The following is a 22,940-nucleotide window of genomic DNA, read 5'->3' as shown; positions in this document are numbered from 1 at the left end:
TAAATTTCACTGCATGTTATCCAATCGGAATAAATCACTAAATCACAATCATTTCTTCCTTTTTGTCCCACATGTTCAGCTGTAACTGAACTAAATAAATCAGATTAATCTGTAAACATGTATGAAGACAAGACATGGGAGAACTGGGACTGATCCAGGTGTGTGCTAATCTGATTACTTATAATCAGATTACTGCTGTTATCTGATAGAACAGATCAGATTAGACTGTTTACATGATCATTAATAATCTGATACCTCCATAAATCAGATAATGATCACAGTATTAGTGTGTGTGTGTGTGTGTGTGTGTGTGTGTTTGGCGTCTGTAAATCTAAGTCATGTCTGTTGGCTGCTGTTCAGATGCTTGGGGCTTTTGTGTTGTTGTCTTATCTGCTGTGTGTGGGAGTGTGAAATCCGTGTGTGTGTGTGTGTGTGTGTGTGTGTGTGTGTGTGTGTCGCTGCTGCCAGCTCTGAGCCGCTGCCATCATCATTTGCATTAGTGCCGTTCATCTCCTGCTTTACACAGACTCATTGGGGCTGATTTCACACTGATTTACCGTATTGTGAGAAAACACACTGTGCAGATGAAGGTTTTATTACGGTTTGATTCTCCTCTACTATGGGCTCAGAGCGGCCGTTAGCGTCATTAGCACCGTTAGCAGCTGTTAGCGGCGTCTGCGAGCGTCGGAACAGTCAGACTCACTGATGTTGGGAGCGACCAGCGCCACCGGGTTGAGGTAGGTGAGCTTCATGTTGTGGGCCAGGTTCTGGGCGTACTGGTCCAGCAGGTCCGTCAGCTCAGCGGGACCGCCCCCCAGGTTGTGGTTCTGACTCTGAGCCAGAGCTCGCCAGAGGCCAGCCGAAGCAGAACCCAGAAGAACACTGCAGGCCCGCACCACGTTCTGGAAAACAGAGACAGCAGGGGGTTCAAGAGGAGGAACATGAAGACCTGGGACATATAGACCTGGAAAATATAGACCTGGGACAATAAAGACCTGGAAAATATAGACCTGGAACAGAAAGACCTGGGACAATAAAGACCTGGAAAATATAGACCTGGAACAATGAAGACCTGGAACAATAAAAACCTGGAAAATATAGACCTGGAACAGAAAGACCTGGGACAATAAAGACCTGGAAAATATACACCTGGAAAATATAGACCTGGGACAATAAAGACCTGGAAAATATAGACCTGGAACAGAAAGACCTAGAAAATATAGACCTGGAAAATATAGACCTGGGACAATAAAGACCTGGAAAATATAGACCTGGAACAGAAAGACCTGGGACAATAAAGACCTGGAAAATATAGACCTGGAACAATGAAGACCTGGAACAATAAAAACCTGGAAAATATAGACCTGGAACAGAAAGACCTGGGACAATAAAGACCTGGAAAATATACACCTGGAAAATATAGACCTGGGACAATAAAGACCTGGAAAATATAGACCTGGAACAGAAAGACCTAGAAAATATAGACCTGGAAAATATAGACCTGGGACAATAAAGACCTGGAAAATATAGACCTGGAACAGAAAGACCTGGGACAATAAAGACCTGGAAAATATAGACCTGGAACAATGAAGACCTGGAAAATATAGACCTGGAACAGAAAGACCTGGGACAATAAAGACCTGGAAAATATACACCTGGAAAATATAGACCTGGGACAATAAAGACCTGGAAAATATACACCTGGAACAGAAAGACCTAGAAAATATAGACCTGGAAAATATAGACCTGGAAAATATAGACCTGGAACAATAAAAACCTGGAAAATATAGACCTGGAACAGAAAGACCTGGGACAATAAAGACCTGGAAAATATACACCTGGAAAATATAGACCTGGGACAATAAAGACCTGGAAAATATAGACCTGGAACAGAAAGACCTAGAAAATATAGACCTGGAAAATATAGACCTGGAACAATAAAGACCTGGAAAATATAGACCTGGAACAGAAAGACCTAGAAAATATAGACCTGGAAAATATAGACCTGGAACAATAAAGACCTGGAAAATATAGACCTGGAACAGAAAGACCTAGAAAATATAGACCTGGAAAATATAGACCTGGAACAATAAAGACCTGGAACATAAAAACCTGGAACAGAAAGACCTGGGGCCTCATGTACGAAGACTTGCGTGGATTTCATACTGAAACCTGCCGTACGCCCAAATCCAGAAAAGTCCGAACGCACAAAAAAATCCAGTTGTATAAAACTGTGCGTACGCCCAAATCCAAGTACATTTCCTTTATTCATCCCAATCAGCTGGAATTGAGCTCATATGTTGGAGTACCTGACTCCTCCCTCTCCACGCCCACATTTAAATATGCAAATGAGCATAAACGGGGTCTGCAGGTGGGGTTCCCTCTGGGATTCCCCTGTCTGCAGGATCAGACGATGACGTCAAGGTGGACGCGAAGCGGAGACCGAAACAGGCGGAAGAAGAAAAGAGACGAACTGAGACTGTTTGAGGAAAGAGTCGCCGATATTGTGACACTTTTCTTACAGGGCTGATGCGGATCACCCCCAAGATAAATATATATTTAGTATTAGTGTCAGTCACACATAAGTTCATTCTACGGGTCATACACAGTCTGGTCACAGATAAACTAGATACAGGTTCATGTGTGATCATGTCAGGAAATCAAAGAGGAAATCAAAGACTTTGACTCATGTTTAATCACTCAATTTATTATTTTCCAACAATGACACAGTAGACAGTCAGACCCAGTATCATCCTCCTGTCACAGAGGCTTCTGTTGACTCCCCAGTGTTAGCCGGTCCTCCGGTCCGCCACAGCCCACTGCTGATGCCCGTCCGACTGACATGGGTCCGAGCTGACCCGAGTCACCAGAGGACATCATGAGGACAATGGGCGGAGTCAATGAGCGACTGGACCGACTAATAAATGTTCTCACAGACATGAACACTATATTTATCAACCAATGAATTTTATGTCCTTGTCTCTTTGCTGTTGCTGAATGTCCATCTGGGCAGGATTGGCATTGATGGATACAGGGTCTAATTGGTTCTGGTTCTGTTGGTGGATGTGCTGCTCTGACAGCAGGATGACGTGTCTGTGTGTTCATTGTTCTTCTGTGTGTCTCCGATGTGCACATCAATCGGAGGAATGACCTTTTTCACATTATTAACAGTTTCTCAGTGTCACCTCTAAGTGTCGCCAATGGTTCCAAAGCACTAGAAACGTGCGTACACCAGCTGTGGAGTTGGCGTGAAGGAGCGCACATTTCCACGGTCACTTCACTCTTTATACATCTGAACGTGAGCGTGGAAAAGGGTGTACGCCAGGTTTTTGTGCGTACGCACGCTTCATACATGAGGCCCCTGGAACATACAGACCTGGGACAATAAAGACCTGGAATGGAATGGATTAATGGAGTGTCCTTTGCAACTTGAATTTCCCTTGGGATTAATCAAGTATCTATCTATCTATCTATCTATCTATCTATCTATCTATCTATCTATCTATCTATCTATCTATCTATCTATCTATCTATCTCTCTCTCTCTCTCTATGGACAGCCTTTTTCCAGTAACTGTCCAACTTCTGTCCCTCACAGAGGACAAAACTGCATCGGTGGGTCTCAGGAGGATAAGCAACAAAATTAATAAAAATGAAAAATGGTGTCGCAATAAGCAAAATACACCCAAAAAAAAGCAAGTAGATGGTTAAATGTAGTAGAAAGCTATTATTTACAGTCAGGGCATGAAAAATATTGTATAAATTTAGAGGAAGAATGTTAAAAATCAGAGTAATGGTTGATCTGAATCTACAGAAGCTGATTTTACCGGTGCAGATGTGGAAATAAACATGATGCACCTTTTTAACAGAACTACACCACACATTCCTCCGTCGTCAATGCCCCTGGTTTCGCTGCCTCTACATGTGACTTTTTTTTTTTTTTTTTTTTCTGACCTGATGAGAGTCTGTTGTATTTCCAGGGGTTTTGGATCCAGATGGAATGTGATCACAGCAGGAACATGAAGGGTTTTCATCCTCGGCTGTTTTTGTCATCCATGGCTCCCCTTCCCTCCCCTCCCTGCCTGGGCTGTGTTTCCATCTCTGCGTTACTATAGTAACCATGTTCCACATCACCTTTAAGTCAGGTATAATAGCTGCTGTTAAAAGTGAGGTGTCAAGTATGACCGAGGATGGGATGGATTTATTTATGTTTTTTTGGGTTTTTTTTCAGAGGATGAAACGGGCTTTTCCACACTGACATAGTCCACCTCAGCCGCCTCATTACCGCCACACGACAAAGAGGAAGTGGGCGTTTTACAGCCACAGGTTGAAGCTACAGGTCAAATGATTCCAGGGTTTGGTTTGGTTTTTATTTATTTATTTATTTATTTCAATAAAAGGCGTTTGTGTTCAACTGTTCCCCGTTCACTGTCAGGCGATGTGGAAGTTCAGTAAATGTCAGTCACAGGAAAAAAAAAAGGTTTGCATTTCACTCACTGTAAAGGCATTAATGATTCCGCGCCGTTGCCATGACAACCGCCCCTCATTAAGCCAGGGTGGACGTATTGATCTCCTCATGAAGCGGCGCCGGAATGTGTTTGGATTTGGCTTCACATGTCAAATATCATCCACTAAAAATAAATATATATATATATATATGTCTGTCTGTCTTCTACTGCTTTCACTTCAATAATAATAATTTTGCTGAAGATGCCGTCGAGGTATGAAGGAGTCACAGTAGATTTACAGTAGTTTTATGATTGGTTGGTTTTGTGTGTTTTTTCTTGAGCTGAATTTCCGGCAGAGGATCAATAAAGTTGAACTACATCTGTATTTGTACGGTGTAACCACAACGACACATTAGCACTACATAGGAAAAATAAAACCACTACGTCACTACGAGAAAAAAGCCGTAACATTTCAACAATAAAGCCATAATATTACAAGAATAAAATTGTAATATTTTGAGAATAAAGCCATAATATTACGAGAATAAAGTCATAATTTTTTTAGAATAAAGCCATAACATTATAATAATAAAGCTGTCACATTTCAACAATAAAGCCTTAAAATTATGAGAATAAAGTCATAATATTTTGAGAATATGGTTAGCACAAAAACAAAACAAACAAAAAAACTCAGACAAATGAACAAAATAAGCGACAAAATTAATAAAAATGAAAAATGGCATCGCTACAGAAGAGGATTAGTCATTGGAAAAAAAAAATAATAAGTCCAATATATTTATTATTATTATTATTATTATTATTATTATTATTATTATTATTATTATTACTATTATTATTATTATTATGAGAGAAAAAGTCAGAATTCTGACTTTTTTTCCTCAGAATTATTATAAAAACAATATTTTGGACCTTGATTTTTTTCCCCAGTGGCCCTAATAATCTTCCATACATCACAATAAGCAAAATACACCAAAAAAAAAAAGAAAAGAAAAGAAAAAAGAAAGTGGATGGTTAGTTATGGTAGAAAATTATTATTTACAGTCAGAACAGGAAAAATATTTTATACATTTAGAGGTAAAACATTTAAAATCAGAGTCATGGATAAAAAAGAAAACAAAATCAATGTTGATATAAATTCAGTTCAAACAAACCATCTGTGAGTCAGTTTAGAAACAAAGAGAAGAACTGAACCCAAACTAATGATATCTATCCCATAATATAAAAATCTATTCTGACATTAGTCATTATTGTTTTGGATCCCAGACCCGTTAGAAAGGAAACACCTGGATTCAACGGGTCCACAGACTGATGGACACATAGTGGTTTATTACTGTTGTTGTTGTTGTTATTATTATTATTAATAATAATAATAACAATAATAATAATGTTATTATGTGAAGGATGTGAGGATGTCTGGGAAACATCAGGTGTTAAAGATAAAACTGTCTTAAACAGACTACTGTGGCATAAAAACACTAACTTTCAGAAACTGTTTCAACGGTTGAAGAGTGACTAAAAATGGAAACCGATGCGAATTAGTGATGTATTTTTGGAAGGAAGGAATCACTGACTGTGTCTTTATGTAAAACTTGTAAAACTACTTAAAACTGAATAAATAAATATAATGTAAATATAATTATGCTGCTTTATCAGCTTGTGTTTTCATTAAGAATTAAGAGGATTTAAGAATTACTGCATCTTGTTTCATTTCCTCCACAAAAAAAAGAAAGACATAAAGAAAAAGAAACTCCAATAAAAAGAAGCAGGACTATCATCCCAAAAGCAGCGCATGTGTGAAAACATGGCGCTCACCAGGACGTCCGACTAAAATATTGTTGACGTTCAGTATTATTGGTATGCGAGGTGTCCATTTGTGTCACTGTTTCCACGGTGACACTCAATTTATCATGTACTGTCAAACCAAATGAAAGCAGTTGAACGTGTCAGAGTGTGTTTTTATTTCATATGTTTATTGGAGCTGGTGCGCAGACGGACAGCTCATCTCAGACCAACATGATGCACAACCCAAATATTCACATCGTTTACGCCACCGTCTTTAAGTGGCTTTACGTCAAAACGCCGCCGGCGTCGGAGCAGGTTAAATGAGCCGCTGTCAGTTAATATGTGGAGGTGACGCGTCGCAATGTTTCATGGAGGTACTGTCAATGCGTCGCCATGGCAACGCCGCATCCCGTTTCCTCCCTTGGAAAGACGAGTGGTTGTCTGGGAGTGAATAAATCAAACGCACCTGGTTAAAATAACAGCAGCGACGCCAGACGGACGGAGACAGAGATGGATGAGGAACAGGAAGAACAGGGAGAACAAGAAGAATGGGAAGAACAGGAAGAACAGACAGAACAAGAAGAAAGAGAGGAACGAGAAGAACAGAGAGACCAGGAAGAACAGGGAGAAAAAGAAGAATGGGAAGAACAGGAAGAACAGGGAGAACAAGAAGAAAGAGAAGAACGAGAAGAACAGGGAGAACAGGAAGAAAGAGAAGAACAGGAAGAAGAACTGGAAGAAAAAGAACAGGAAGAACGGGAAGAAAGAGAAGAACAAGAAGAACAAAAACAGTGAGAACAAGAAGAGGAAGAACAGACAGAACGAGAAGAAATAGAAGAACAGGAAGAACAAGAAGAACAGGGAGAACAAGAAGAAAGAGAAGAACAAGAAGAGAAAAACGAGAAGAACAGAGAGAACAAGAAGAACAGGAAGAACAGACAGAACAAGAAGAAAGAGAAGAACGAGAAGAACAGGAAGAACAGGAAGAAAAAGAAGAACAGGGAGAACAAAAGAACACAGAGAACAGGAAGAAAAAGAACAGGAAGAATAAGAAGAACAGGAAGAAAGAGAAGAACAAGAAGAACAAAAACAGTGAGAACAAGAACAGGAAGAACAGGGAGGAAAAAGAACAGGAAGAACAAGAAGAAAGAGAAGAACAATGAGAACAGGAAGAACAAGAAGAACAGGAAAAAGAGGGAGAACAGGGAGAACAAGAAGAAAGAGAAGAACAATGAAAACAGGAAGAACAAGAAGAACAGGAAGAAGGGGGAGAACAAGAAGAAAGAGAAGAACGAGAAGAACAGGAAGAACAAGAAGAAAGAGAAGAATGAGAAGAACAGGAAGAACAAGAAGAAAGAGAAGAACAATGAGAACAGGAAGAACAAGAAGAACAGGAAAAAGAGGGAGAACAGGGAGAACAAGAAGAAAGAGAAGAACAATGAGAACAAGAAGAACAAGAAGAACAGGAAGAAGAGGGAGAACAAGAAGAAAGAGAAGAACGAGAAGAACAGGAAGAACAAGAAGAAAGAGAAGAAATATGAGAACAGACAGAACAAGAAGAAAGAGAGGAACAAGAAGAACAGGGAGAACAGGGCCCTGGTTTAACATCCACGCAGTCACGAGCATCTTTAACTGAAGCAAAATGGACGCGACTTTGGACTAAATATGTTTGTTTCCATAGCGACACCTTTAGTCCATCGGAAAAATAAAAACACTACGTCACTATTAAAATAAAATTGTATATTTTGAGAAAAAACCCAAAACATTAATAATAATAATAATAATAATTTATTTGTAAAGTGCTTTCAATCAAAGTGCTGTACAGATATAAAATCAATCCCAATAAAACAATAAAACATAAAAGCTAAAAACATTAACAATAAAAGCACATCACGACTTATAACACAAAGTGAACAAGTGAGTCTTGAGCTTTGCTTTAAAAACATCCACAGAACATGCCTGCCTTATGTCCAGAGGAAGACTGTTCCAAAGTGTTGGCGCACGGAAAGAAAAGGCTCGCTCACCGACAGTCTTTTTCCTGACTTTAGGCACATTATGAGAAAAAAGTTGTAGTTTAAAAAAAAAAAAATCATAATTTAACTAGAATAATGTTGTAGTTTTATGAGATTAAAGTCGTAATATTTTTTTAAAGTAAATTCTCAATAGTGCGATAAAAAGTCACACTTTATAAATCTTAAGCCTTAATCATTGTTGATGACAGTTTCCAGTTACAGCAAACGCAACAAACAAAGCATCAACTTTCACTTCTGCTGGAGCGGACGACTCATGCTAATGTGTTGATGGTGGGCGGAGCCAGTTTTTAAATTACAACATTATTCTCAAAATATTACAGTTTTATTCATGAAAGGAAAAAAACACAATGTACAGCCTGTTTTATCTTATATTGAATATTCAACAACAATATTCTCATTTACACGAAGGCTATTTTCTTTCTTTCCTTCTTTAATTTTTTAATTTTTTTAAATCTATTTCTTTCTTTCTGTATTTATTTTGGATATGTGAGTTTATACTTATCGGTATGCGGTGCATTAGGTTTGGGACAGTGGGGTTTACAGAACTGTTCTAATAGTTTATATTCTGTAAATTGTTACGATTGTTACATTAAACCATTTCCATTTAAACCTGTTTCTGCCTCCGACAGGTCACATGTTTGTTCCTATGGTTTGTTTTGTTCTCTTTAATTCATGTACTTGAACGGTTTCAGATGAGCAGAGCAGTCATTAACCATCAACGCATTTATGATTTAAGCTTCATAATTAAGGTAACGATGAACTGGAGACTATTAGACTATGTATAGACCCCCTGGGAGTGACTGAACCCTGAACACAGACCTGTGTCTGACTGTGTGTTTGACTTTAACTCCATCATAATGAACAGAAGTCGGATTTAAAAGGAAACAAGTGTTCCGAACGCAAACCTCCACAAGCACCCCGAACAGTGTGCATGTGTGGATCGACTATTTCTGTTTAAATTCAACAGTTTCAAGGTTGTTCCATACAGCAGAAAAATTACAATTAAACATGTTAATCAATTTTTATAGGTTTTAAATTTTTATAGTTCTAGTTTGATTGAATTAAAAGATTTGAACTATAGGTCTTCAGTACAGGGGGTCTGTAGTTTGTTTTGTATTTATTTATTTATTTATAGAATTTAAATTTTAAGAGAAGATCAATATTTGTTGAGTTCTAATTTTAAATGTGTGGTAAATGGGATTTTCAATGTTCAATGCAAATGTCCACAGAGTCCACATTCCACAGTGGATGTGGACAATTTAGTTCCAGATACAAGAGATTGTTCTAAGCTACAGGTGGATCCAATTGGAGGCTAATCGGAGTCGTTTTGAATGTTTTTATGAATTTTTGAAAATGTCTCAATGATGACAGATAGGAAAATTGTAGATGTTGTGACCTTGCTGTGACCTTGAACTCTGGCCTACTGGGACCAAAATGTACTGGGTTGGTCCCAGGGCCTAGGCCTATCTGTGGGGAAGATCTGGGAAAGATGGGTGGAAGAGTTTTCCCGTAAAGTTGCAAACAAACAAACAAAAAAACTACAAGCACTCGGAGAGCACCAACCTCCGGCAAGGCAGATCAGTGGCCCCCCTGTGCCCCCTCGATCACCACCAAAATTTAACACTTTCAGTGCCACGGGCCGATCAGATCGGCTTTGGAGAACACGCCACATTTGTGTACAAACAAACCATCCACCCCCATTTCTTTCTCACATTTCGATGACGTTCTTTCTGTGTCCCCCTTTTGAGACCAAGCAGACGGGAATTTGAGGTCACGCGACCGAATAATATTTTTATATCTTTTTAATGTTTCTTATTCTCCGGTGTTTCATCAGAGGGAGCCCTCCATGCCGGGGGGCGGCTGTGGACTCCGGGGGCTGTGGCGCCTTCTCTCACTGGGGTCCGCTCCTTTCTGGTGGGTGGGGGTCCCAGTTGGCCCTCTCCCACTAGTTGGGATGCGGGGCTGTGTTGCTGGTGCCTGGTCGCCGGGGTCGGCGGCTGCATCCTGGTGCGGATGGCTCCCTGAGACAGCGCCTCCTAAACTGATGTTTTACTTTTACTTGTACATTTTTGTTCTGGTCTACCCGTGCTCAGTCAGTCTTCTTAAGTATGTGTGAGCTTGTGGGTTTGCATGTATATGTGTGTGTGTGTGTGTGTGTGTGTGTGCGGGTGAGTGGGTGGGTGTGGGTGGGGGGCGGTACTGATTTTTAAACTGATATGTAAAGCACTTTGTGCTACAGTTTTTAATGTATGAAAAGTGCTATATAAATAAAGATTATTATTATTATTATTATTATTATTATTATTATTATTATTATCATTATTATTATAAATTATGCAAATTACGATCAATAATGAATCGGCTGCGTCCGGTGCGTTTTGAATCTAATCAGCAATCGGTCGGATGTTACCGAGCGGTTTCCTGCAGGATTCTTCAAATATTATGAAAACGACGCGAAATACTGAAAAACGGCCAAATTCTGTGGCACTTTTAAGGCTTATTAGTCCCTTAACTGTCTGGCACTTAAAGAGTTAATCATTTGTTCCTTGTGCCAGTATCAACATTTCCTGAAATTTTCATCCAAATCCATCCATAACTTTTTGAGTTATCTTGCACACAGACAGACAGACAGATGAACCAATGCTGTCAAAAACAGAACCTCCTTGGCGGAGGTAACAAACAAACAAACAAACAAACAAACAAAGCAAAGTGATCACAATACCTCCTGGCGGAAGTAACAATAAGAATCCATCCAGACCTGGTGAAGCTGACGCGTCACACTTACCTCGCTGAAGTGTGCGTCCTGCGTGGCGGTGAGTCCGAAGCCGCTCTGCTGGGTCTCGAAGGTCAGGAGGCGGGACAGCAGCCGCTCGGCGATCTGCAGGTCGTTTCCATAGAGACGGGTGGTTGCCTCGGTGACGTCCCGGAGCTGGTGGGCCAATTTCTTCTCCATGATGGTGTTGAGCTCCGTCTCGTTTCGCTCCAGGGAATCCAGCTGTTGAAGACACCACCGTATCGTACGCGTCATTTGGAGGAATTCAACACATTCTGTGTCTGCGTGGGTTTAGTCCAGTGATACTTAACGTGTGGTCGACAGAGGATGTCATAAAAAAGACACATTTACATCAGTGGTTCTCAAATCTGCCTCATCTGACTTTCACAGCAAAGTTATGAGTACAGAGAATTATCGTCTACAGTGACTCAAATGTGGCCTAAATAAACCCAACAGTAGACTTCTACTGAATTTACTGTACAAACACGTTTTGCGTCACCGTCTCTGTACACTTGGGTTACCTAGGTTACCTACTGTCATATTAAAGATCTGTCGTGACTTGTGAATTGTGGTAGAAATAAAATAGAATAGTTAATGAATCAGAAACAGAGAGAAACTAAACAGAGTGACTTTAACAGTTCTAAAATACGACAGGATCAGCGACTGAAGAGAAAAACTGGAGAAACGACTAACGTTAGCAACAAGGAGCAAAGAGATTCTGTTAGCATCGAACTGTTAGCACCATTTGCAATAAAAAAAAACTTAATGATATTGTAATGTAGGCTGTTTAAAAAGGGTTTTGGTTGTTTTTTTTAGGGTAGGAGTGGGAAACTGGCCGGTAGGTGGTCTGTGAATGTTTTTTTATGATGAAGTGGTCCTTGGTGTGAAAAAGTTCGAGAACTTCTCCAGCCTCCAGAGCAAAGAACACCATAAAATAACATATAGAGTATTTACAACTATCATTCCTATTCTGTACTATATACTATCACTAATTTGTCATTTCTTCCATCAGTTGCCACAGTACTGTAGTAGTAAAAATACACAACAGACTGAACTGAAGAATACTGCATATATGACCACAGTACTGTGGAAACAAGAGGAGAATGAGCTCATGGGACATGATGAGAACATGAGAACATCTGATTGTTCAGCGGAAATAGACAAACCCATATTTGGTGCCACAGTACTGTGGCAGTAGACGCTGCCTTATTTTTCAGTTATTTGCCCTCTCTCACACACACACATACTTTTCTCAAGTTTTATGCTGTTTCACTTGGGATGTCGAAAAATAAATATTCAGAAGACAAAATTTTTTACTATTTTTTTACAGATGAAATGACTTTAATCACCACACATACACATAAACAGTACCAAAAACAGGTACTGTTGTATACTGGTACTGGTTCCCTGGAAGCGAGTATGGGTACCATATGGGTTTAAATGAGAAGGTACCATCCCTAGTCCTGACCCCCCAGGTGAGAGGCCCTGTTGTAGCGTACGTACCGCAGCGTTGAGCTCCACAAACGGAGGTGAGGTGCAGTTGTACAGGTCCGGCTCCATCCACCCTCTCTCCACATCACAGTGTCTGATGGCGGCACCTGTCACACAAACCACAGTGTCATATACCTGCCTGGCCCCGCCCACAGACGGATCTGAATGAAGCTGAGTGGGTAAAAGCGTCCGGACCGACTGAGCCTTTAGGGCAGGGCACGGCGGCGGGGAGGTTGAACTTGGTCCGAGGCCACCAGATCCCCTGAGTGATGGTTTTGGGACATCCGTCATAAATCACTGCAAGGACACAAACAAATGACTGATCAGTTCGACGCAATTTGACATGAAAAAAACACAACGAGGATGGACATAAATTGACCAGGAGTCCAACAGGGACTGGAAAGTGAACCTGTGGTTTGTTAAAACTGCATTTGTCATCTTTAAATTCAACAAAACTCTCATTCGTTATTTCATCACACCTAAAATTAAAAGTAAACAAATGAATACTCAACAGCCGTGTTGGAGACTTTGTAATCACATGGATCCAGATCAAAAACACGTTTTGGAAATGCTCAAATATCCAACCCCTCTGGGGGAAGGTTCACTCAGCCCTCTGTGATGTGTGGGGATATTCAATCCCAAATTCTTGTCTTGTTCTGTGCCTCAGAGATTTGGAAGAAATGGTGCATAAAGAAGACATATCTTGTCAAGATCCTCCTGGTGGCCGGGAAGAAGGCCATAACAAAGAACTGTGTTCAGACTGATGCTCCAACTTATAAACAATGGATTTCAATCATACATGATATACTTGTTATGGAACATGTTATATATAAACTGAAGTTAGAAGAAAATCTCTTAGTGAAAAACTGGGGAAAATGGCTGATACTCAGAGACAAATGTATCTATTAAGGGACCTTAAATATTCTGACACCAACACAGGCTGTTCTTTTCACTTGTTTGTTTTTCTGTGCTTTTGTTCTTTTCCTGCTCTTCAATTTGAGGAGATTGTATTGTATTAATAAAAATGAGAAACAAAAATTGTAAAAAAAAAAAAAAAATCAACAAAACTAAGACACAGCTTTGCTGGAGACAATGTGGATGCTTTGGATATCTCACACACACACACACACACACACACATTTTTTGGGACTGTCCTAAATGGAGTGTTTTGGGAGGTGATCTGGGTCGAACTGTATAACAAAGGATTGGATCCACTGATCTTAATTTTTGAAGTGCTTCCTTGTGACTTTTGTGTAAAGAAAAAATATGTTTATTCAAAATTCTTGTATGGGTGGTAAAAAAATAATAAGTGTGTGTTGGTGTGAGGCAGTGCCCCCTACTGTTGGACAATGGAAAGAACGACTCATCAGAGTTTATATGATGGAAACAATAACAGCAGAGTTCCACCTGACCATGGTCTGATTTAAGAAGAGGTGGAACCCACTAATGCACTGGAAAAAATCTACATCTGACCAAGTGTTTTTTCTCATTTCTAGTCCAAATATCTCATCACACTTAAAATAAGACAGAGTCACCTAAAGAGTAAATTTTCAGTGAGCTATAAGAACTGATTTATAGACAATAGATCTGGAAAACAAACAAATCTGACCAAGTTCATTTTCACTGGTTCCATTGGCAAATTTTTTTTTACATGTATTGAGCCAAAAAAATCTTGAAATAAGCAAAAAAAAAAAGTCTCGAATTAAGCAAAAAAAATCTTGAATTAAGCAAAAAAAATCTTAAATTAAGCGAAAACAAATCTTGAATCAAGCAAAAAAATTAACCAAAAAAAAAAAATCTTGAATTAAGCAAAAAAAAAAAAAACTTAAATCAAGAAAAAAACAAAACAAAACAAAAAAACCCCAAAACAAAACAAAACAAAAAAACACACTGTCATCAGAGTAAGGTTCCACTGTGCCCAAAGGTTCTCTGTTCAGCTTTATTTTTAGTTGTTTTAATTTGCCGTGTAACAAAAGAATCTAAATCTTTTAACAAGAAAGATTTGGTGAATGTATTTAATTGTAAAGCTTGAAATATAAATACATACATTTGTTTAATAGAAAAAAAAAAAAAAAAAAAAAAAAAAAAAAAACAGACCAAACTGACACTAATGATGTGGACATGTTTTTGTTTTGACACACAACAGAAGCTTCCATTTATGAAGTGCCTCCACATGTGGGTCTGAACCGACACCGAGCACAGATAAGATGAACTGGAAGACGTTCAAGTGGACACTGATGTAATTAAGACTTCCTTTGGTTCGTGGTTGAATGTGGGTAGAAAGAGGAAACACAGTAAAGATTCACCGACTGATGTGTTTTTGGTTTAAACGTAGTAAGAATAAAAAAGCAGGAGAAAAAAAAAACAAAACACTGAATAAGTGACATGTTTTTTCCACTTAATTCTGTGTAAACACATCAGTGGAGGCTGAGTGGATTTTAATGGTATTCACTGAAACAGAAGATCTGCTCTGCTCCTTTCAAAAACCTAAAAACATGTGACGTGATAAAAATAATAATAACAATAATAATAATAAAGAACATGTCAGTGTTGAAAAGTCCAACATGTGTAAAACTAGGACCAGTGTCCCTGTACGTCAGGTTCCATCAATAATCAATAAGCAGTTGGATTTAAAACTGGTTGTAAACATGTTTATAGTCTACAGTTTTATTACTGACCACTGCTAGCATGATTACTTTCATATTCTTTGTCTTTTGCACCATCTTTATGAAACACATTTTTTATTCCTTGACCAGGGAATTTTCCCAGTGTGGGAACAATGAAGTCTAACTGAACTGAATTGAATCTAGTTTAATCTAATCTAATCTAGTCTAGTCTAATCTAATGTAATGTATTCTAATCTAGTGTAATCTAGTCTAATCCAATCTAGTCTAATCTAGTCTAACCTAATCTAGTCTAATCTATTTTAGTCTAATCCAATCTAGTCTAATCTAATCTATCCTAATCTAGTCTAACCTAATCTAATCTAGTCTAATCTAATTTAGTCTAATCTAATCTAGTCTAATCTAATCTAATCTAGTCTAGTGTAATCTACTCTAATCTAATTTAGTCTAATCCAATCTAGTCTAATCTAGTCTAACCTAATCTAATCTAATTTAGTCTAACCTAATCTGATCTGGTCTAGTCTAATTTGGTCTAATCTAATCTAACCTAATCTAATCTAATCTAGTCTAATCCAATTTAGTCTAATCTAATCTATCCTAATCTAGTCTAACCTAATCTAATCTAATCTAATTTAGTCTAATGTAATCTAGTCTAATCTAATCTAATCTAGCCTAATATAGTCTAATCTAATCTAATCTAATTTTACTAGTCTAATCTAATTTAGTCTAATCCAATCCAATCTAATCTAATCTAATCTAGCCTAATATAGTCTAACCTAATCTAATCTAATCTAATTTAGTCTATTCGAATCTAATCTAATTTAGTGTGATCTAAACTAAACTAAACTAATCTAATCTAGTCTAACCTAATCTAATCTATCTAATTTAGTCTAATCTAATCTAATCTAATTAATCTAATGTTCCAGTCCTGTGGTCTGGATGCAGATCAATCTCCAATAGAAGTGGGCGGGACTTTCACTGGAGGAGAACTCATCCAATCACAGTCCATATCTGACTTCTATCAGTGACCAATAGGAACTAGACTGATATCTGGAACCATTTATATGTTCTAAACCATCAACATATAGACCGGTAGAAGGAACATTTTTAACATTTCAAAAAATTCGTTAAAAAATGTAAAAATTCTAAACCTGTGTCCAGACTGAACAGACTTCGCAGACATCGTCCAAACACAGATAAACGTAAACATGAATGCGACCTGCAGTTTGATCGCAGATGTTTGAAGACAGCGTGAATGAAAACAAAGCGCGTCCGTTTCACCTTCACAGCCTGAATTCGTGACCTCGGCGAACGGGTTGTCGCAGGTGTTGCACTGGCGTCCGATCACACCGGGCCGACACTGGCACTGGCCGGACTCGGGGTCACATGACCGCGAGAAGGAGCCCACGGGGTAGCAGTCACATGGGAGGCAGGAGTCGGAGCCTCGTGGACGGTAGTGGAACTCCTGGACACGAAAAAGAGGACAGACGTGTGGAAACGGGGACCGTGACCAGGACACATGCCCCCCCCCACACACACACACACACACACTCCCCCCACAGGGGCCCCATGCTCATCTGCGTGTTAACCCTTCAATGACTGGTGTATCATATCTGGTACATACCCATTTCTTCAATTATTTTTAAATATTTTTTATTTTGCAACCAAATTTTTTTCATTACTTTTACATAGATTTGTTTACTTTTGTACTAGAATTTTTCAACCATTTCAGAAAGTTTTCATTAATTTGTACTAAAATTTTGTAATAATTTTATAGTTTTTTTCCATTTTGCACTAAAATTTAGAGAAAAAAAAAACACTGTCCACTGCAAAGGACGCTCCATAAAAAAAAAAAAAAAAAAAAAATCACTGTGGCTTTAATAATAATTTGCATAATTCCTATATTTTTTTTTAATCAATTACTGCACATTGACAGCCTTGAAAATGATGCGATGTGTTTTTGCTCATTAATATTGCACTTAAACGACGGATATTAAATAAAGAAAACCACATCTTAGTTCAGGTAGATGGAAAAAATCAGCCTTACCTTATCTTACCCTACCTTATCAAACCTTATCTTATCTAAATTCATCTTACGTTATCTTACCTTAGCATATGCTTGACAGTAACACCACCAATCATTCATTTTTTTATTCCTCTAATTGTGAATAAGTCTGATCTTAAGGCCTGAAGCGTCCGTTCTGCTGTGGTTTTCCCATCATACCTTGCAGTGACAGTGTCCGCTGGTCTTGTTGCAGTCGGGGTCGAAGCCTTTGTTGGCGTCACAGTGACAGGGTCCACAGTTGGGAGACCCCCACCAGCCCCGGGGACACTGGTGGTCGATCCTAGGACACGAAGACAAAGGGACACGCTCAAGGAGAGGAACAACAGAACACACACCTTCTACCAAACACTAAATATAAACACTGATAAATCCAGTTCTACAGACACTGTCAGCCACTTTGTTTTTATACCACACAAACAGAACATGAACGTTAATGCACCTGCTGCTTCATTTTGACTGAAATAAAGTGTCTTTTCAGGCTGAGCTCATTAGTCTGGATTAAGCAGAGCTGTTCATTTATGGAGGTGTGATTGGTTTTATGGTTTTTAATCGTTTGGGCTGAGTTCCTCTGCTTTAAAGGGATTGAATGTGAATCTTATGTTCCACGGTTCAGTTTGAGTCTATGGAAGTGAAAAGGATGATTATACGGGTTTGACGGTAAAACACTGGAGACAGACGGAGAAAACACTTCAGCAGGAGTTTGATTTATATTTATATTTAATCCATTCATGTGGTTAGTAAATGTTTACACGGTTAGATGTTTTACCTCAGCTTAAAGGTCCTGAACAGAGAACTGCTTTAAAGTGGATTACAGCGACACCTTCAGCTGGACTCAGAGGTGTTTTTAAGGGACACACACTCCGTTTCCCATAAGCATTAGCTCCTACTGTCATAAGGGCAGTGTGTGTGTGTGTGTGTGTGTGTGTGTGTGTGTGTGTGTACCTGTGTTGGCAGTACTGTCCGTAGTGGTTGTCTCCACAGTCACAGATGTATCCATGGGAGGTGGTGGGTTTGCGGTGACACTGGGCCTCGTTTTCACATGGGTTCAGGTGACAGGCGTCGGTGCAGCCTTTGCCGTAGTAACCTGACCAACACACACACACACACACACACACACACACACACACACACACACACACAGGAGATGTTTATACACAGTACCACACAGACGGACAGACGGTAAAAACACCAGCTGACGTCCACATGTCCTGTAGAACAGACGCCAAAGGGGTCCACACCCAGACCACTAAGACCACCCCAGGACCAGGACCAGAACCAGGAAAGAAGACCAGAACAAACCAGAAATAAGGACTAAGACAGATATGACAGTGTTTACATTTACAAACATTTACCCTTTAACAAAACACAACTGGAAAATCAGTGGAACTGGACCAATATTCAGCCTCAGTTTATTATTTATACATGTTTAATCTAACGTACACATACAGTGGATCTACAAATACATTTAATCAAACAGAATATTGGTCCAATTCCACTGCTATTAAGTCATTTCAGGTTCATATTTGTGTGTTTGTATCATATTTTTTACTCAGTTTTTGTGACAGAAATCATGTTTTATTAAGACGACCTGATGTTGTGTAATTATGTTTATTTATAAATTGTCTTTTCTTTATTTCCGTGTATATTGTTACTGTTTTATTTGATCGTGTACACCCCTCTGTACACTCCTTCATGTGTTCATCTGCTCCTTCTCATCTGTTTTAATTGGATTTACTGGTTTCACTTGAACATCAAAGTCCAGATTTGTCGACTCGACTTGATGTTCTAATCCAGTTCTGAACACACACCCCTTCTAGACTAAACACACCCATTAGACCGCTTTAAGATGAGAAGAGGCTTTTCCTTCTGTGTTTGAGGCGTACCATTAAAGGGTTTCATGTGTTCTGACTGCGGTTCCATAGAAGAGGTGTGTGTGTGTGTGTGTGTGTGTGTGTGTGTGTGTGTTTGTGTGTGTGTGTGTGTGTGTGTGTGGGGGGGGGGGGGTCTGGGGATCGCATTGAAGTGTGTGACGGATCCGTTCATGGTGCTGCACCAGTGCATGCTGCAGTGCATGCTGGGACTGTGTGTTGTACAGGTTTGTTCCAGTGCTCTGTTTGTTTTCATTAAGGCTCATCTATGGGGTTAGACTGGTGTCAAAATATTCATATACACCAGACAGATGCGTTCATATGAGTCTGTAGTTGGACATAAATAAATAACTATGAACTGTTGAATGAGTTCAGTCGTACATTAAATGTATGTGTGTGTTTGATCAGAATATACTGTAATTATTACCTCCGCCAAGGAGGTTCTGTTTTTGCCAGGGTTTGTTTGTTTGTTTGTCTGTCCGTTAGTGTGCAACATAACTCAAAAAGTTATGGACAGATTTGGATGAAATTTTCAGGGTTTGTTGGAAATGGGATGAGGAAGAAATGATTAAATTTTAGTGGTGATCGGGGGTGGGGGGGCCCACAGACCAGAAAATTTCATCAAAATCTGTCCATAACTTTTTGAGTTATGTTGCACACTAACGGACAGACAAACAAACAAACAAACAAACAAACCCTGGCAAAAACATAACCTCCTTGGCGTAGGGGGGCCCACGGGGGGGGCCACTGATCAGCCTTGGCGGAGGTCTGCGCTCTCCGAGCGCTTCTAGTTCTTTTATCTATTTGTTTACTTCTTTGTATTTTATGTATTGTCTGTTTTATCTTGTACAGTGTCCTGAAAGGGACTTATAAATAAAATGTAGTATTATTATTGTTATTATTATTATTATCATTATTATTGAATATGAATGAATAAGTTTAGAAAGAATTACAAACAGGAAATCCAACTGTATGATTGTTCTTTCTCCATCATGAATAAGTAGAAAGCAGAAAATAAGTAACCAAATTAACAAAAACAAAGAAATCGATAAAATGAACAAAAAGGAATAATAAATCAACAAAAATAAGTAACATGAACAAAATAAGCCACAAACTGAACAAAAATGGAAAAAAGGGGAAACAAACATGGACAAAAAAAGATCAAATAAGTAAAATGAATAAAAACTAATAAGAAAATTCACAAACTAATAAATAACATGGAGAAAATAAGCAAGAAAATGACCAAAAACAGCCAAAGTAATCAACAAAATGAATTTTAAAAATTACAAAAATAAGAAGCAAAATCGAGAAAAATAAATAAATAAATAAATAAATAAAGCCCCAAACTGAATGAAGTTGAAGAAAAACTAATAATAAACTCATGGAGTTGTATCAGTGACAGTGGATGGACACATTGGGCTTATGTTTATTTAACGTTACGTTTTCCTCATTTTTTTCCTGTTTTGATATAATAACCTTTGGATTAACTGACTTTTTATGAACATTCAAATTAAATATAGGAAAATTTATGATTTACAGTGAAAAATGCAGAATACAGAGAATAATATTAGAATAAACGGTGATAAATCACTTAAAAAAGGTTAACTATAGACTGATACAGAATCAGCTGTGGGTCTTTAAGGGTTAAACTGTTCATGCATCAGATGTGTTAGTGACGTTCAATGAACCAGCTGGAACAGAAATAATAAAAGCATCAATAATTTAACGGACTCTGACACAGGTGGAAGGATTCGTTCTGTGTGTCTGTGTTATTTTCATGATATTTCGTCTTTAAATGATTCAGGACTCAAAAATATTGTTGCTGCTGCTCGGAGACAAAAACACAGAATCTGCTGTTGATGATGTCTTCGGCTCAATAGGACACGCTGAGGCCGTGACGCCGATCGCATCCGAACAAAAAGGCTCTAGTCGTCGGCGTTGAGGTTTTTCATGTGAAGGACGTGTCTATTGACTGGGTCTTGGATGCGTCTATTGACTGGGTGTTCAGAAACATGCAGGGTCGGTGTTGGCCTATAGAAAACACACTCTGCTTTGACGCTCTCGGCCTTGGCTGCTGCTTTTCTCCACCTAAAGCCTTTATTCACCTGTTTTTTCACTTTTCTTCTGCTTCGTGTGCAGGAGAATATCTTCACCAGAACAGAGTGGAATCTGCGCTATTATTGGATCAACAATGATCCTTTCACACACGTGTCGGTATCCTCATATATCATTAAGTCAAACTCTAAAACAGTGCTGTCCAACTCAGTTTAGTTCAGCTTCCACATTCAGACCAAGAGGATCTGAAATGGGCGGGGCCAATGAAATAATAACAGTGAAAAAAGTACAATTACATTATGGTAATGTTTCCATCGGGGTCTGTCCATGAAACTGGGTTTATTTTAGAATTTTTGTCACTTTTCCATCTTTTTTTTTTTTTCAGATGCAATAAAAAGGTAAATGTAGACATATTTCCCCCCAGGACCGACCTAATGATGACATTAAACTATGGTGAAATATTGATGTTTCTGTGTCCGATCCTCCTGAACAGGACATCTGACAGCTGGAGACATGATGTGTCCACATATTTATGTCCATACAGTTTAGAAACATCAGTATTTAACTAAAGTTTAATGGGAGATTTTTCTACCTCAGTCAGATGTGATGAAAGTAGATGGTTAGAAAAAAGAAAAATCAGTAAAATGAATAAAATAAGCAACAAAATTAATAAAAATGAATGACACAGGCATAAAAATGAAGAAAAATGAAAAAAAAAAAAAAAAAAGCATTATAATGAGCAAAAAACACAAGAAATAGAAAGTGGATGGTTAGTTATGGTAGAAAATGAATATTTACAGTCAGAGCAGGAAAAATATGTTATAAATTTCGAAGAAGAACATTTAAAATCAGAGTCATGGAGAAAAAAAAACAAAATCAATGTTGATTTAAATTCAGTCCAAACCATCTGTGAGTCATTTTAGAAACAAAGACAATAACTGAACCAAACTAATGATATTTATCCCATAATATTAAACTATATTCTGACATTAATCATTATTGTTTTGGACATATAGTGGATTAACAACAATATTTTCACTGATTTGTTCATTTTGCTGATTATTTTGGTCCTTTTTTTTTTAAAACTCATTTTGTTGATTATTTTGTTCATTTTTGTTCATTTTGTTATTTTTTTCTTTTTTGTTCATTTTGTTGATTGTTTTTTTTCTTTTTTGTTCATTTTGTTGATTATTCTGGTCATTTTTGTGGATTATTTTGGTCTTTTAACTCATTTTGTTGATTTTTGTCCATTTTTATTCATTTTGTTGATTATTTTGCTCTTTATGTTCATTTTGTTGATTATTCTGGTCTTTCTTGTTCATTTTGTTGATTATTTTGTCCATTTTTGCTCATTTTGTTGATAATTTCGATTTTTTTTTATTCATTTTGTTGATTATTTTGTCTTTTTTGTTCATTTTGTTGATCATTTTGGTCTTTTTTACTCATTGAACATCCAGGATGCTCGACTTAGTCATCTCAGATCCATTCTCTAGGAATAATCTCTGAGTTATTTTAGAAGCAAAAACAATCATTGAACCCAAACTAACCAATGCACTGATACGTATCCCATAATATAAAACCATATTCTGACATTAGTCCTTATTGTTTTGGATCCCAGACGCCTGTTAGAACACAAACACCTGGACTCAACAGGTCCACAGACTATATTTGTTCATACAGTGTCTGAGTTAATTATGATCTGAGGAGAACGTGTGATTATTTGATTAAACGAACATAAATATTTCACCTTCTTGTTGCTTTTCTCCTGCTCTGCTGCTTTCA

At 38.2% G+C, this 22,940-nt stretch overlaps 1 protein-coding gene and 1 long non-coding RNA gene across 2 annotated transcripts in view; one reads left to right on the top strand and one right to left on the bottom strand.

The window, feature by feature from the left end:
• Positions 1 to 22,940, bottom strand: part of celsr3 (cadherin, EGF LAG seven-pass G-type receptor 3) — a 207,968-nt gene that overhangs the window by 47,270 nt on the left and 137,758 nt on the right. The window contains 7 exon segments of the mRNA XM_030137998.1: positions 704 to 902; positions 11,068 to 11,277; positions 12,559 to 12,653; positions 12,742 to 12,843; positions 16,452 to 16,635; positions 17,395 to 17,515; positions 18,178 to 18,319. Of these exon segments, the coding sequence (XP_029993858.1) occupies positions 704 to 902; positions 11,068 to 11,277; positions 12,559 to 12,653; positions 12,742 to 12,843; positions 16,452 to 16,635; positions 17,395 to 17,515; positions 18,178 to 18,319 (1,053 nt within the window).
• Positions 150 to 21,436, top strand: LOC115421984 (uncharacterized). Its single transcript, XR_003935775.1, has 3 exons — positions 150 to 160; positions 3,702 to 3,704; positions 21,375 to 21,436. It is a non-coding gene; the product is annotated as an uncharacterized LOC115421984 (long non-coding RNA).

The sequence above is a fragment of the Sphaeramia orbicularis genome, chromosome 7 (genome assembly GCF_902148855.1).
Source record: "Sphaeramia orbicularis chromosome 7, fSphaOr1.1, whole genome shotgun sequence".
Taxonomy (NCBI): domain Eukaryota; kingdom Metazoa; phylum Chordata; class Actinopteri; order Kurtiformes; family Apogonidae; genus Sphaeramia; species Sphaeramia orbicularis.
This window is presented reverse-complemented; position numbering and strand designations above follow the sequence as displayed.